The sequence below is a fragment of the Prionailurus bengalensis genome, chromosome E1, assembly GCF_016509475.1.
Source record: "Prionailurus bengalensis isolate Pbe53 chromosome E1, Fcat_Pben_1.1_paternal_pri, whole genome shotgun sequence".
Lineage (NCBI taxonomy): Eukaryota > Metazoa > Chordata > Mammalia > Carnivora > Felidae > Prionailurus > Prionailurus bengalensis.
The window spans coordinates 48,173,599-48,190,895 of NC_057347.1; the positions used below are offsets into that span (position 1 = coordinate 48,173,599).

Consider the following 17,297-nt stretch of genomic DNA (forward strand, 5'->3'; position numbering starts at 1 on the left):
TGAGCCCTGGGTGTTGTATGGAAACCTATTTGACAATAAATTATATTTAACATAAAAAAATAAGTAAAAAAGAAATAAAAAATAAATGGAGGTATAATTAACATATAATAAAATGCACAGATCTTAAATGTTTAATTGGATGAGTTTTTAAACTTATTTCATAAATTATTATTTTTTTCTTTTTCTTTTTTTTTTTTAATGTTTATTTTTGAGACAATGTGAGAGACAGAATGCAAGCAGCGGAGGGGCAGACAGAGGGAGACACAGAACCCAAAGCAGGCTCCAGGCTCCGAGCTGTCAGCACAGAGCCCGACGCGGGGCTCGAACTCATGGACCGTGAGATCATGACCTGAGCCAAAGTCGGACACTCAACCAACTGAGCCACCCAGGCGCCCCCATAAATTATTTTTTAACTGGAAGTATAGCTGACACACAATGTTAGATTAGTTGCAAGTATACAGCCTGATAACTGTATACGTTATGCTCTGCTCTCTACAACTCTCTACAGCTGCCACCTGTCACCATACAGCGCTCTGACAATACCATTGACTATGTCCCCCATGCTGTCCCTTTCATCCCCGTGTCTTATTCATCCCATGACTGGAAGCCCATACCTCCCACTCCCCTTCACCCAATTTGTCCCCCCCCCCCCACCTTATTTGCCTCTGGCAGCCATCAATTTGTTCTCTGTATTTATGGGTCCGTTTCCACTTTTTGTCTATTTGTTTTGTTCATTTGTTGAAACATTTTTTATTTATTTTTGAGAGGCAGAGAGAGACAGAGTGCGAGCGGTGGAGGGGCAGAGAGAGAGGGAGATGCAGAATCCGAAGCAGTCTCCAGGCTCTGAGCTGTCAGCACAGAGCCGGATGTGCAGCTCGAACTCCTGAACCGCGAGATCATGACCTGAGCCAAAATCGGATGCTTAACCAACTAAGCCACCCAGGCGCCCATGTTCATTTTCCTTTTTTGAGAGAGAGAGAGAGACTTTCTATTTGAGAGAGAGGGCACAAGTGAGCAAGGGGCAGAGAGAGAGAGAGAGAGAGAGAAGTAGGGTTTGTGCTCACGAACTGTGAGATCATGACCTGAGCCAAAGTCAGATACTTAACCGACTGAGCCACCCAGGCACCCCATGTTTGTTCATTTGTTTTAATTAAACGAACCTTGGGGCGCCTGGGTGGCTCAGTCAGTAAAGTGTCCGACTTTGGCTCAGGTCATGATCTCACAGTTTGTGGGTTCGAGCCCTGCATTGAGCTCTGTGCTGACAGCTCAGAGCCTGGATCCTGCTTTGGATTCTGTGTCTCCCTTTCTCTCTGCCCCTCCCCCGCTCATACTCTGTCTCTATCTCTCACAAATAAATAAACATTAAAAAAGTGAGTCTTGATAATTGTATGTACCCTAGTAGCACTCACCTGAAAGAAAATAAAGAACATTCCTTCCCCTTCAGAAAGTCCCCTCCGGTGAGGGTGCACATCCATCAGCAAATACCATTAAAAACCCCTCTTCTGCCACTGCTCCTCTCAATGTCTATCACCCTAGCTGCGTCTGTTGCCAAAAATGCTTTCTTCTCAGTTTCACACTTTTTAAATTTTCTCCCTGAGGCCCAGCGCATTTGGTTTCTCTCTCTCTCTTTCTCCATTTTCCTCAGGTAGAACAATTTGGCCCTGCCTTCTTCAGTTTCTCTCTTCTCCACCCATTGAGAGAATTCTCCACAACAAAGTAGCGACGTGAATGATCTAGAAAACAGGAATCCTTCCCCTTCTAAGGACTCTGTGTGTGTGCGCGCGTGTGTGTGCGTGCACGCGCCTGCTCGAATGTCCATGGGAAGATTTTGATTTAATAACAAAGAGGAAGGACCACCATTATTTTATATTCGTGGCCCCTATACTTTTCCTCTTGTCATGGAACACGGTGTTCGTTAGAAGCATAGTTTAAGAATCACCGCCTGACAAATATTTCTCAAACTGATGTGTGTCGAGCAACTTTAGACCTGTGGATATAAACAAAGACCATCCAAATGAGAACCAGCAAAGGTGATTTCCTCAGAGCTTGCCGTAACAAGGGAGTCCGCCATCATCATTTGTGTTCGCCAGGGACTCAAAGTCGGGGAAGTAGTCCAACTTGATAGCGTACACAAAGGGCAAATTTCAAGTATTGCCTGATGGGAGGTTGTGGGTATGACAAGGACAATGGGGGTGGACTGACTAGAAGCTGGGCATCCTGTGTGATTGATTAAAGAACATATTTGACTTTCTCCAGTTTGTCCTAAGTTGGGCCAATTGCTATGGAGGTTGTCGTTTGGCTTCCTGGATTGGTTGCTACAGAAATTATGGGTCAGAGTTCTAGTTTTTTTTTTTTTAATATATATATATATATTTTTTTTTCGAGAGAAGGAGAGAGCAGGTGAGAGGCAGAGGGAAGGGGAGAGAGAGAATCCAAAGCAGGCTCCGAGCTGTCAGCGCAGAGCCCGATGTGGGGTTGAACCCACAAACCATGAGGTCACAACCTGAGCCGAAGTCAGAAGCACAACCTACTGAGCCACCCAGGTGCCCCAGAGTTCCATTTTTATATATCATCTGGCCATTGTCCACTTGTCTATTCAGTCCCTTAAAGCAAAGGATGCATGAGAGAACTAAGAAATTATGGCTGGTCCTCTCTGAACCCTCCAAGCAATGGCCATTCTCTCCTCCTACTCACCTTCTTTTCTTCTCTGATTCCCAACTTGTGACTTCACGTCAACTTTCCAATCCCTAAACCAGATCTAGAAATCTGCCTGGACAGAGTTGAGAAGTATTGAGAATGACGCATGGTGTTGATTTGATGTGAGGAGTTTGAGGAGTTAAGGATCGCTTTAAGGTTGCACCTGGAGCTCCCAGGACGCTCTTGTTACTAACTAGGTAAAACAGGAATCTGGGAGAAATCATCACTTTGTGTGTGTGTGTGTGTGTGTGTGTGTGTGTGTGTGTGTGTGTGAGAGAGAGAGAGAGAGAGAGAGAGAGAGAGAGAGAGAGCGCGAAGATGCTGAACTCGGTTTTTTAGGCGTTATATAGTTCTAGATGCCTCCATGAGGATGTTCCTAAGAATCACACATCTGGAAACTGAAATATCACTTTAGAGGTGTGGAGACCAAAACCAGAGATGGTCCTACGTTTCTATGTCAAGGTTGTCGGGGAAGCAGGTGTTCCAGTCTTCTGGTGTGCCACCCAAGTGCACAAGATGAAGGATGGACGATGAGAAGGTTGGATTAGAGGCTGGACCATCTGGGAATCACCAGGATTCTATCGGAGGCAATAACACACCGTGTTGGGCCATTAAAATCAACGTGACAAAGACAGAAATCGTTTGCCAAGATTTCACAACAGACTCACAGAAATGGAGGTAAATGATTAAAGAATGTAGGTCTCAGAGTTCCTTTCGAATTGTGGTATTTTACCTTCTATTTACAGAGATAAAAGTACACAGAAAAAAGGTTAATATTTAAGCACTTTTCTATTTGCAGCCCTCTTTTTAGTGGAGGAAGCCACTGTGGTGGTGCCTGTGTGAGTCATCCACAATGATTTCTGTGGTGCTCGTCTTGTTCTCGAGTTTTCTCTGCCATGTCGCCACTGCAGGCCGGAGTAAGTACTCTTTGCTTTTGCAAATATAATTAATATATCCAACCCCCTAGTTCGTGACAGGGATCGGTGATGTTAATTTAAATTCTCTTTCGGGTGGATGCCGGGGAGACTGGATTGATACGGATTCTTCGATATTGCCACACTTAAAGCTCCTCCCTGAGATATTCAGGCAATTGAAGTCTCAAAGTATTGACCTATAAAATGGGGATAATGAGAGTACCCTTCAAAGGGCTGTTGAGGAGATGAGATGAGATATTGCCTATACGGAGTATTTGGTACAGAACTTGGCAGAGTTATTATTGACGGCATTAAGTCGTTTTTTCATTTATGGGCTAGCTGAGCTTAAAAATGCAAATGTAGATTTCTTAACTAACTGCTTTGTGCTCTATTTCAGCCTGTCCCAAACCAGATGATTTACCGTTTGCCATAGTCGTTCCACTAAAAGCATCCTATGACCCAGGGGAGCAGATAGTCTACTCTTGCCAGCCGGGCTACGTGTCCCGGGGTGGGATGAGGAGGTTTACGTGTCCTCTCACGGGAATTTGGCCCATCAACACCTTGAAGTGTATACGTAAGTCAGTGCCTTCTCTCACATGCTCCCCCCCCCCATTGGGATTCTGGACATTTGTGGGGCTAACCTACCTCGTCATGCTCAGGGCACGGTGAGCCAGCAGAGCCGAGGAGTGGAGGGCTGTGAAGAAACAAGAGGGCTTGGGGAGTATGTCCACTGGAGGGGAAACCAAGGGCGATGGGTGCTATTTAGAGAGGAGGAGGTGAGCATAGCCCAGAACTAGAAGAGATGTAAAAAAGAGACCTGCCGGGGGTGCTCGGATGGCTCAGTTGGTTGAGCGTCCGACTTTGGCTCAGGTCATGGGTTCAAGCCCCATCTCAGGCTCCGTGCTGAGGGTGCAGAGCCTGCTTGGGATTCTCTCTCTCCCGCAGTCTCTGCCTCTCCCCTGCTCGCACACACACACACTCTCTCTCGAAATAAATAAACTTAAAAAAAAAAGAAAAGAGAGACGTGCTAGGATAAAAGAGAGGGAAACACTGCAGAAGTGATAAAAAAGTGCAGATACCCTGAAATTTAGACAGATGCCAAAGGGACTCATGAAAAAGCAAAAACATGAGGAATCATCAGATTTTTGGACTTTGCCTCAAAATGAAGGCAGATTTAATATAATCATATCATACTTTATAGTAAATATAATTATATAAATAGAATATGATTCTATAACCATAATTTATAATAAATTGTAATATTTTATATAAATATAATATAAACATTTAAGTATAAACTTATTGCTACTGCCTGATGGAGGATGGCTGCGTTTCTTTATTTCTCAGAACATGGTTCTGTGATTTACGCCAGCATTACTTTTTACAGTCAAATATTGAGCAATCGACCCAATAGAATTTCTGGCAATTTTATGTAGAAATTAAGCAGTAAAAATAACTATATGGACCTATCTGAGCTCTGGTTATTTGGTCGTAGGAACACGACCTTTGTGAAAAATCATTAATTTCATACAAGTGATTTTCGTATGCTTTTTAAAATTTTAAGAACATTTTTTAAATGGTTATTTATTTTGAGAGAGAGAGAGAGAGAGAGAGAGAGAGAGAGAGAGAGCGCATGAGCAGAGGAGGGACAGAGAGAGAGGGAGAGAGAGAATTCCAAGCAGGCTCCATGCTGTCAGCACAAGGCTGACATGGGGCTCGATCTCATAAACCGTGAGATCATGACCTGAGCCACAATCTAGAGTCGGACGCTTAACTAACTGAGCCACCCAGGTGCCCCAATTTTACTATGCTTTTTGACTGAAAAAGGACTAAATGTTATTTTTAATGGAAAACAGTTATAACATTATGGGGGAAATGTTTTATTTAAATCAGCCATAACTCTAAAATAGTAACAATTTTATTTTTTTTCAAGTTACTTTCCACCTATAGTTTTGCATCACTGCAGTGAGTAGGTGCCATTTTGCATTTTTCTGTTTTCGTCAGCATAGCACGAACACTGACTATCATGGTCTTTGTAATTCATATTTTGCTGGCTGCATAAGAGTTCAACTGTTGATTTCTCACAATTAGTCAAATCAGTCACCGGATGGTAAACGTTTAGCCTGTCCAATTTTTGTTATTTGAGGTGCAATGAGCCCCTTTGGGGCATTAGTTATCGTTTAACTAATTTTGCGTAATTTTCTTAGAATAGTTATCAGCAGAGTTATTGGATCAAAGAACAGGAATGAGTGTATATGGTTTTATTTTAATGAAAAATTCTATAAATTAAAATGTACTTTTCCATCTTCAATTTACAGCCAGAGTATGTCCTTTCGCTGGAATCTTAGAAAATGGAGCTGTACGCTACACAACTTTTGAATATCCCAACAGCATCAGTTTTTCTTGCAACACCGGGTAAAGACTTCTAACAGATGTGGAAGAACATTTCTGTGCCCTTAAGCTAAATATCAAGGCATATTTAATTTGTAGCCTTCAGCCTGGACTTGCTGAAAACAAATCGATTTTAGTCCTGCTTTTAACTATACCGCAGTGGTGTTGGGATGGGGTAAGGGATGGAGAATATAACAGCTAGTAAGATATGAAGTCACTAGTGTATCAAACTTTCCTTCTCCTGATTAATTACTCATCTGAGGAGGTACATTGGCACGATTAAAACTGGATGATAATTCTTTATAATCTCTGAGACAAATCTTGGCATGAAGGTTTAAATAGTTTAGGATTTGGACTTGGGCTTTAGTTATGAGCCTGATTTGGTTGACTGACTTGGGAGTCTCCAGAAGGTTCTTTGGAGGAGGTTGGGAGCATGATGATGTAGAACATAGTTCTGTCAATCCTCACATGATAAGTACAGGATCCCCGGCAAGAAAGCACATACGGTCGGTCGTAGAGCTCATTTGCCTTATGAGCAAAGACAGTGGTGTTTGAGCAAAGACAGTGACGTTGTTAATTGCATGTTGTTTGCACATTACGGCAAAGTTTTACTTAGGGTTCTTGTTTGGGATTGGAAATTAAGAAATACTATGTGTGAAAGAGAAATGGACTCCTTTCATCTGAACACCAATTAACTGTGGGCCTGATGAAAAAGGACCTTGAAACGATTGGCTTTGAGGAGACAATGCTATATTTTCAGTGGAAATGTACTGCGTTGTTTTTACCCATTTGTGTCTGTGGAGTGAATAGTTTTGGAAAATGAATAGTAGCCATAGCTCAGTTTGATTCACTTTTGGGGGTTTGGTTTCTACATGCACATCTACGGAGCACTCTCATTCCTCAGTGAGTCCCCTGCAGCCCTGAGGTGGGAGATTTGATGAACCTCCAGTGAGTGCTGAGCTCCTCAGGGAAACTGCATTACAAAATGGGGAAGCCGTCAGCAGCATTAATCTGAGGCAGTGCTCAGCGGAGAAGACATCTGAGGTGCCATCGATGGATCATTTTACTGCTTGATGGATTACATGTTCTTTTTGCAGGTTTTATCTGAGCGGAGCTAGTTCTGCTAAATGCACTGAGGAGGGAAGATGGAGTGTTGACCTTCCTGTCTGTGCTCGTGAGTCTGTGGGTCCCCCGTTATGGGGAGAGCGATTAGCTGGTGTGCCTGGGACTTTGCTGGTTTTAGCACTGTACCTTCCAAGCCCTGGAAATCCTTCCATCCTGGCTCCATTCGATGGCCGCTCATCCTTCTGGGGAGGGTTCATCTGGATAATCCTCTTATCTCAGAGGATGTAATAACCCCTTTGGACTGACAACAGGGGGGCGTTCTAGTCGTGAACACATTTGTATCCCCCACCTGGTAGAGGCAGGGATACCTGGGTTTACTCATTCTGTCACTATCGCGGTGGTTTGGCAAGAGCTTAGATTTGTGTGGCATTGGTCAATCAGGGACTGCCACCATTTGACTACAAGAACTGGAAACAGTGAGATCAAGCATCTTCCTCCCAGTCTGGAGCTTCATTCACTCATGTATTCATTCACCCATTTATGTATTCTATAACCGTGTAGTGGGGACCTCATACGTGCCATAGCCGGTTCTCAGCACTGAGGCTACATGGCTAATGGAGACTTCGGTCTGCCCTTAGCAAGCGTGTCTAGCGATGAGGGAGAGATGGAAGCAACCTTAGCAGGGAGCTTAGACTCCATCAAAGGGCCTTGGATCATAGGAGCAGAGTGGGATTCCTTCAAAAAACACTGCTGGTTTGTTCCGGGGACATTCACCCGTGCAACCAGTGTCGGCTCTGGGCATTGCTTACATAGGGAGGGATGCTCTGATGTTCCCTAACTCATGATTCATAGGAGTCCCATCTTTGCCCAGGAGGCCCGCGCATTCCAATAACGGTTATGGTTCTTGAACATTCCAGAGAGGTCTGTCCTAGCAAAAGCCAGTGAAAAAGTAAAGCAATTTCAAATAAATGATAGTTTAAGGAAATGTGAACTACCAAAAAAAAGTGTTTTTTAAGGATAAATTAAGTAGAGTATTTTACTCATTGGTAAGAATCACCATGGTTCTTTTTTTTTTTTTAATTTTTTTAAATGTCTTTATTTTTGAGACAGAGAGAGAGAGAGACAGACAGACAGACAGAACGTGAGCAGGAGAGGGGTAGAGAGAGAGGGAGACACAGAATCCAAAGGAGGCTCCAGGCTCCGAGCTGTCAGCACAGAGCCCGACGCGAGGCTCAAACTCGTGAACTGTGAGATCATGACCTGCACTGAAATCGAATGCTTAACCGACTGAGCCACCCAGGTGCCCCAGAATCACCACGGTTCTTATAGTTTCCCTCATAAGCAGATTTATATTGATTATGTAAAGTCACTTTTTCTTCTTGGTTGCAAACACGAAGCCTACTTTCGCTGCAGCCTAATCTAAATGAGTGCTTCTCACACTTTACTGTACATGTGAATCACCTGGACATCTTGTTAAAGTGCAGATTCCGATTCATGGGTCTGGGGTCAGGTCTGAGCTTCTGGAGTTCTAAGAAGTTTCCAGGCAAAGCCCATGCTGCTGGTTTACGGATCACACTTTGAGCAGCAGGGAGCTAGATAATCCAAATGAAATCACATCCCCGTCTGCACTAACTTCCTTACGTTAGTATAACTCTCCCTGGACTTATTGAAACCCCATCTTAGTCAGGTCAGGATGACAGCCCCTGTGTCTCCACATAAAGCCACTTATGTGAGCTCCATACATACAGAGGGCAAAAGCAGGACATATTCAGTAGGAACAAAGAAACATGAACTAGCAGTGGGACGTCGAAGTCACAAATGACTTTGTACTGAGTGCCATCATCAGCAATTAATGCAGGATGGTCCTCTACCAATTCTGACTTCCAGAAACATCTTCCAAGGCAGCATTTGGATCGAAGACTTATGGAAACATATGCATTGTGTTACTGTCACAGACAATATTGACAAGACTTGGATTTACTTCATTTTTTTTTTTTTTTTAGTTTTTTTTTTTTTTAATTTTTTTTCAACGTTTATTTATTTTTGGGACAGAGAGAGACAGAGCATGAACGGGGGAGGGGCAGAGAGAGAGAGGGAGACACAGAATCGGAAACAGGCTCCAGGCTCTGAGCCATCAGCCCAGAGCCTGACGCGGGGCTCGAACTCATGGACTGCGAGATCGTGACCTGGCTGAAGTCGGACGCTTAACCGACTGCGCCACCCAGGCGCCCCTTTTTTTAGTTTTTTGACTGATACAGACATCTGATTTTCAGATCATATTTTCCTTTTTGACTTCTACAATTGGTTATTTTTACCCTAGCATTTGATCAAATTTTGCATTTTCTCAAGTTAATCTTTGTTTTTTCTTTTTTTCCATTCTGGAAAGAGTATCTTTAAACGACTCAGCTATTTTCATAAAAGTGATTGTTCCTTCTTTTTCCAGCTGTAACCTGCCCTCCACCAGCCATACCTAAGTTTGCAACACTTAGTGTTTATCAGCCATTGGCTGGAAACAACTCCATCTATGGAAACAAGGCCGTCTTTGAATGCTTGCCACACTATGCCATGTTTGGAAATGATACAGTTACCTGCACAGCACACGGAAATTGGACTACATTACCAGAATGCAGAGGTAGGTGCAATGACAAGACAAAATTAGCATGACAGTGTAGAATCCCATTTTTGAAAAGTTTGGAAAATACCATGATCGTTGAGTGTTTCCGGCGGCCTTTTCCAAGAAATGTTTATTGGCATCCACCATGCGGATAGGTGTTGGGGAGACCAGATGAATGAAACCTGGCTTCTCACCCCAGAAGAGTTATATATAATGCAATGACCTGTCTGAGGCCACCTGGGAGAGCTTCCCAGAGACGTGGAGAATGAGCGGAAGGCATGCCACAGGGCTACAGGATGTGGAAAGTCAGGGAGGTGTGAAACAACAGGGTGTGTGCACGGACAGCTGAATATCATGGTGAGGTTGGTCAAGAGAAGCCAGCGTTATAGTGGGGAGTCCTGGGAGACGAAGGTGAAAAACTGGGCTGTAGTCAGATCGCTACGAGCTTTTATGGTGTCCCTAAATTTAAGAATCTCGAGAATATTCGATTTAAAAAATTGTCAAAATTCTTCCCCTTTTAAATTGACCTATCATTGCTATCTTTGAATTTGTCGACTGCAAACCAAGTAAACAAATTGTAGAGTTTATCATGCCCACCAGGAATTATACTAAGGACTGCTACTTTCTTGGTAGATATTATAGATATCTCTCGAATGATTCAAAACATAAGTGCTTTTTATCATGGGGAACTACTACTACTAATACCTAGCACCTTTTGTGGGACTTAAATCCTGGGCCACATACTGGTCTCATGTTGTACATGTATCACCTCATTTAATTCTCCCGAGTCCTAAGCACTAGGTTCTTTTTTTCTTCTTCAACCTTTCACCTAGATGTATCAACTGTCAGCATGTTGTGACTTTCTCTGTCTCCCTCTCTCTTTCCATAGACAGATGCTTTTTCTTCCTGAACCATCTGAAAATAAAGTGACACATCTTGACATAAATACTTACCCATAATACTTCGGCACGAATGTCCTGAGAACAAGAACATTGTCACTGTTGACAAGACATTTACCGTGTGTTCCGTTATTACCAATAATAACTTGGGCTATTATAATAATATAAACAACAACATTTATGTCATATGCAAATTTCCCCCAACTGACCTGGAAGTGTTTTTTATCCATGTGTTTTGTTTTACGTGGGGTCTCGTCAAGAATCACACGTGCGGTTTAGTCTCCTTCGGTTAAGAATGATCACTTGCCTTTTTAGTTGTCTTTCCTAGACATTTTTCAAGAGTACGGGCTAGTTGCCTTGTAGGATGTTCCATAATCTGAATCTGGTTGATTAGATTCAAGTTAAATGGTTTTGTTAAGATTCTTTGATAATCCTCGACTTAGTCAATTACGACATTGGGGGTCGTAAACCGGCACTTTCCATCTTTTCTTCTATTTTTAATTAGCTTGCGTTCTTCTATAGACAAGGGCTTTTCTTTTCTTCCTTGGGCTGTTTTTGTTTGTTTGTTTTAAGTATTATTATAGACCCAAGGATTCAAGTGCCAGGAAGCAGCACCATGTTTTTTCTTCACATTTCATGCTGGCTTCTCGTATAGACTGAAGACATTCATAAGAATTAGATTTAACATTTGAAATCCAATAATGGTGTGCTAGTGTGCGTGGAGGGAGTCTTTGTGTTTTAATTTCATGGTTTGTTGATTAAAAGAGACGGACTCTTTTTTTTTTTTTTTTTTTTCTTTTTTCAAACCCACCCTCTTAGACTGCATGGAGACGAAGTATGGAATAAATAATACCCTGTGATTGTATAAGATCCCAAAGAACTTGGTAGCTCACTGATTTACTTTCAAAGCATTGTTGCTTCTTTTTTTTAATATCTAGGGGCTTGTGAGCTTAAGATAAGAGGGACAGAATTAAGCACATAGAAATTCTATTGCAGCTACAGGAGCACCCAGTGACTCAGTGGGGGTAATGGAGACTGGAATGTAACTATTTCATAACCGACAGTCTACTATTTATCATACTAATATGTTTTATTGAATACACTTTTTAGAAGTAAAATGCCCATTCCCATCAAGACCAGACAATGGGTTTGTGAACTACCCTGCAAAACAAACGCTTTATTACAAGGATAAAGCCACCTATGGTTGCCATGATACATATGTCTTGGATGGCCCACAAGAAGTAGAATGTAACAAATCTGGAAACTGGTCCGCTCAGCCAAGTTGTAAAGGTATGAGATACGGGTGTGGTCTTCACACATCTTGAATTTATCCAGTCGATTGCCCTCACTTGCCATTTTTTTGTTCCAATCATTTTCTACTTGTTGCTCAGACTTCCTTCACGGTTATTGGTATGTGAAGGACTTTAGGACTCACAATGGGCACGGGGGAGCTTCGTGCTTAGCAAGCTTGTTTGAGATGAGACTGTGGGAGATAAACAGATCCTTTGCAAGCACTGATCCCATGGTGGAGGATTGTATGGGTTTCCTGCGCGCGACCTTTTCTGCTTTGTTCGAGTGCCGATTCTGCTCGTCGTTGCAAAAACCAACCACACATTAAAAGCTAGTTCAAGGAAATGAGGGTTTATCATAAATGAGCAACAGGCAATCACGTGGACATTGAAGGTGAGGAAATGGAATACAACTGGTCCTCCTGAGGATTGGAACTGAAAATCAGGCCCCATTGCTACTCTTTCCATATCTCAGTGGCCCTGTGGTCTCTCTCATCTCCATGTGTCCCTGCTTAGTCACCTCAAACCTGGCTGACTCTGGCGGACGTCTCAACCAAAGACTTATCACTAACGGGCGTCTTTTCCTGGAAACACTGGTTCCTTTTGAACTAGGTGTCTGTCCTTGATCCTGTGTCACGCGTATGCAAAGGACAACCCGGCACTATATTTCTGCGCAGGTTGCCGCGGGGCTGGGCAGCTTGAGCAGAAAAGGAAGTTAGGCACAGCAGGAAAAATGATGTATAATTAGTGTCTTAGGTTGGAGTCCCCTCGAAGCAGAGCCTGAGACAGGGATTCAAGTGGAGATGATTTATTCAGTGAGTGTCTCAGGAGAGAGTGAGGCCGGTGGAATAGAGTAGGGCACTGCTTCTCAAACTTCACTGTGCCCCAGAATCACCGGGGGGCTTGTTTAAACACAGAGTTTCTGATTCAGTAGATATGGGATAGCACCTGAGAATTTGCATTTTTACCAAGTTCCCAAGTGCTGCTGCTGCAGATCCAGAGACGACATTTTGAACAAACATGTGGTCTCAGCTGGAGTCTAGTTTCAGTTGCATGCTCTTGGGAGCTGCTGGACCATGAATTCTACCCCAGAGTTGATCCCACCAAAAAGCATCGGGACCTGCTTTCTGTATTCCTCTTATCAGTCGTCATTGGCTAAAGGCTGTTCCCTCGGTGTGGGGACTGATTTGCTCCCAGGAGAGGTGGCTCCCTTAAGGCTGAGGGCAATTTTTCAGAGAAAGGAGCATCTGTGAGCTGTTATCAGCCAACCCTCACAGTGGCTGATGGATGGTGGCACTGCCTCAATGAATGGGATCTAAGTGGGACAGTGGAGGTTTATATGAAATGGCAGTATCTGGTGGAAGTCCTTTTTCACTGGAGCTAAAATCTGATGCGTCTGTGTTGACCTTCTTACGTGGCTGCTGCGGGGGGGAGCAAAGGCCATCTTGGAAGCCGTAATTAACGGTTCTGTTAACAAACAACTGCTACCAGCAATGACACTGACACACTCACTAGGAACATTCTTGGAATCTTCTTGTCTTGAGCAACTTGTCTCCGTTGCCCTAATCTATTGGTTCAAATGCTGCATTGTTCCCAGAAGGACTAACTGAACTCCTAAGTCTTGATTACAGATATTCTCTCTTTCAGCTTCCTGTAAATTATCTGTTAAAAAAGCTACTGTGCTCTACCAAGGAGAGAGAGTAAAGCTTCAAGAGAAGTTTAAGGATGGAATGCTACATGGTGAAAAGGTTTCTTTCTTCTGCAAAAATAAGGAAAAGAAATGTAGCTATACAGAGGATGCTCAGTGTATAGATGGTACCATTGAAATCCCCAAATGCTTCAAGGGTAAGTCTTACACTGGTACTTTTAGCTAGGATTCCACTTGACCCTCACCATAATAAGTACTTGTATTATGTAATGGTTATAAGAAGCCATGTCAGTTTGGCCACTGGATTTTTAAATTTTTTTTTTCAACGTTTATTTATTTTTGGGACAGAGAGAGACAGAGCATGAACGGGGGAGGGGCAGAGAGAGAGGGAGACACAGAATCGGAAACAGGCTCCAGGCTCTGAGCCATCAGCCCAGAGCCTGACGCGGGGCTCGAACCCACGGACCGCGAGATCGTGACCTGGCTGAAGTCGGACGCTTAACCGACTGCGCCACCCAGGCGCCCCTACCACTGGATTTTTAAAAAGAGAGTACGGGCAGGAGGAAAGAGCAGGACGAAGCGATAAAACGATCCTTTCCTCCGCTTGCGTTAACATTCTCCTTTCCAATTCTTTCCCTTACAATCCAGGGTTGCGGTTTTAGTCAATGAATGTTGAGGTGAATTATGCAATCTTGTATAATTCCAGATTAAGCTCGAATCATAACAGTAATAACATTGAATGAAATATTGAACACTAACAATATTTACCACCTCTTGTTCCCCGATTACAGAGAACTCACCCCAGGTACAAAGAAACTCATGGTAATGGTAATTGGTATACAGATCTTCTAACATTTTTTTTTTCCCCTTTCGTCAGCAATTCCCAGAGTTTGAAAAGTATCCAGTAGAGCAAAGTATTCATTAGAGCAAAAATATTTTAAGGAAGATGGGATTATCTTTGTGTGAGATAAAGAAGTGTATAATGAGCAGGTTTTAGAACGGCCAACCTTTACAGTTTTCAGGGTTAGCGTTTAAATATCTCTGTCACTGTGAAGGAAGAGGCCAGAGGCTGAAGCTATTATCGGCTCCAAATTTAGAAGTGCTCCAAGAATGTTGACAGCCCTATATTGGGCAGGGAAGTTAGAGAAGAGAGGGGTTTGAGAAGTGACCAGCTACAGACGGAGAAGGGAAGGGTAACTAGTAAACCAAATCCACTTCGGAGGTTTGATTATCAGAGATATCCATGCCGTGGAGTAAGCTCTCCAACAGTGACAGTTATTCTAATCACAAATAGTCATAAATGCACTGGATAAATTGTTGTTTTTCGAAATATAGCCGAGCCCTGGTGAGATGTGAAATACTGAAATTGACAAAGGACATTAAGCCTAGTGCAAATCAGTACACAAAATATTACAAGAGGATAGTTAAAAAAAAAAAAAAACAACAAAACACCAAACAGAGCTTTGTTGATGTATTTCTTCGGGCTATTGTCTCTTACAGTGTTCAGACAGATGCCGTGCTGTTAGTGCATGGGAGAATAAATAAAAGGCTGATACAATGTTGTTTTTTTTTCTTTTAATCTTGACTGTCAGAGTTACACAGAACCTTTTATTTTCTCTCTTGGATATGCGTGCCTTATCATCTCCGTGATGTTTTCTGCCATCACTTCAACCTTTAACATAAATGGTTTTATTCACAAAAACATAAATGGCTTTATTCATATAATTAAATTTTTTCCACACGTTTGTGCAACGTATTTGATTTGGCTGAGCTACTTGCCAAATTTAAGAAATGATTGTTCCTCTTAGAATCTTTGTCTTTTCCTTCCCAAACAGAACATAGCTCTCTGGCTTTCTGGAAAACCGATGCATCCGATGTGAAGCCGTGCTAAACGGGTTTACAGAGTCAAAATGAAATGCCACGCTTGTATCGGTGTTTGTCCAAGGAACGTAACGGAAGTGGGAAAATAAAGTGACTGAACTTATTGCCTCTGTCACTGCGGCATGGTGGCTGACTTCACTTACGTTAGCTGGGTCAAAAACACAAATACGCGGAACACGGCTAAGAAAGGGAACGTGTACCCGATTATCCAGAAACTCCATTCCCCTCTCCCTCACTGTACTCTCAAATGCTTTCACCTAAGGCAACTGCAGTATTTTTCATAGAATGCTCCAGAGAACCGTCACATGAGCCCTCGGCTCTGCCTGGCGGTCTTAGCGCATTTTTCTAGTTTGTTCACTCCCTTCCTCTCCAACATGGCTACATCTCTTCCAAACCCTCCTCAAACCAACTTCTCTCCCCTCTCTCTCCTGATATTCTTGCTCCTATGTCACCAAGAAAATAGAAGACCTTAGAAAAAAATCTTCCCATGACCAAATCTGTCAACTTAGCCAGGATCTGTACCAGGTTCCTTGCCCTCCATCTTGTTGCCATGGATAAACTCTTGAGTTCCCATCTAAGGGCAAACCTTATTCACTGGACCTCATGTTCCTTCTCCCACTGAAGGACTTTGCCCCTGCCCTGAGCAATATTACATTTTAATTTTTTTTCCATTCTGTTGGACCATTTCTATTAGTATATAAATGTACAGTGATATGACCCATTACAAAAATCCTTCCTGTTGACTGACATCTTCTTCTAGCTACTGCCCCAGGGTCTCTTTATTCCCAGGTTATAAAAGTCCTGAAAAAAGTTGTTTCTCTTTGCCAGCTCCACAAATATTATCCCTCACTACTCTTGAAATCTATCTCCCAGTAGCTATTTCCTAACTGATGCTTCTTCATCAGGATTTGATCTGCTTCCCTGTGGGGGTGTGGGGGGTGGGGCAGATTTCATCTACAAGAGGTTTCTCTGTTCTTCCTTCTTTCCTTCCCTCCAAGGTGGTCATTCAAAATCTCCACAATCCCATTACTTAGCCTTAAAAAACAATTTTGCTTTTTCTTCCTCAATCCTTTCCTTCTGTATTTATTATTTATGCCTCCCTCTCTCTCTGGGTATTAGGGGTTGGGTCTGAGACTGTTGTACCTCCCTTCATAAACCAAAAAGTCCTATTTTAGGATTTTGCTGAACAAAAGAGCCATCCACTCTGGACTTCCTCGCTTAGCACAAAGTTTTAGACCGACTGTCTTCTTTAACTTGCTACATACTAATTTTCAAATGGGCCTCTCCCTCATTCCACGTCACAGGTCTAGGAATGGCAAGACAGCAGTAAAAGTTCTAGAACATCTCCTCCTGCCCTAGACATGATCGCAAGGTTTGCTCCAGAAAAGGAAAGTATATATATATATATATATATATATATATATATATATTTAAATTTTTTTAACGTTGTATTTATTTTTGAGACAGAGAGAGACAGAGCATGAGCAGGGGAGGGGCAGAGAGAGAGGGAGACACAGAATCCGAAGCAGGCTCCAGGCTCCGAGCTGTCAGCACAGAGCCCGACGCGGGCTCGAACTCACAAACTGCAAGATCATGACCTGAGCTGAACTTGGATGCTTAACCGACTGAGCCACCTAGGTGCCCCAAGAATATATATGTATTTTATTATCCTCCCCTTGGTTGAAAATACTTTTCCAATTAATTTTATTATTTCAAAATTTAAAAATACATAGAAAAAAATTTAAATTGCTGACTTTCCCTCAGCTCACTTGAACAGAGCTAGGAAGCAGTGATAGTCAGTAATGATTTTCTTTGGCATCTGGTGGTTGGTTACTGGGGACCTTTGTAATGTAGAACTGAGCTCTAAGACCTTTTGCTCAATCTCTGAGAGCCTTTTAA

General features: G+C 42.7%; 1 protein-coding gene across 1 annotated transcript; it reads left to right on the forward strand.

Moving 5' to 3' along the window:
- Positions 1 to 3,483: 3,483 nt before the first annotated feature.
- On the forward strand, positions 3,484 to 15,513 carry APOH (apolipoprotein H). The gene is made up of 8 exons (XM_043585074.1): positions 3,484 to 3,614; positions 4,009 to 4,185; positions 5,930 to 6,026; positions 7,100 to 7,176; positions 9,511 to 9,699; positions 11,691 to 11,870; positions 13,517 to 13,714; positions 15,353 to 15,513. The coding sequence occupies exons 1-8, from the start codon at positions 3,551 to 3,553 to the stop codon at positions 15,406 to 15,408; spliced, it is 1,038 nt and encodes a 345-aa protein (XP_043441009.1). The 5' UTR covers positions 3,484 to 3,550; the 3' UTR covers positions 15,409 to 15,513.
- Positions 15,514 to 17,297: the final 1,784 nt, after the last annotated feature.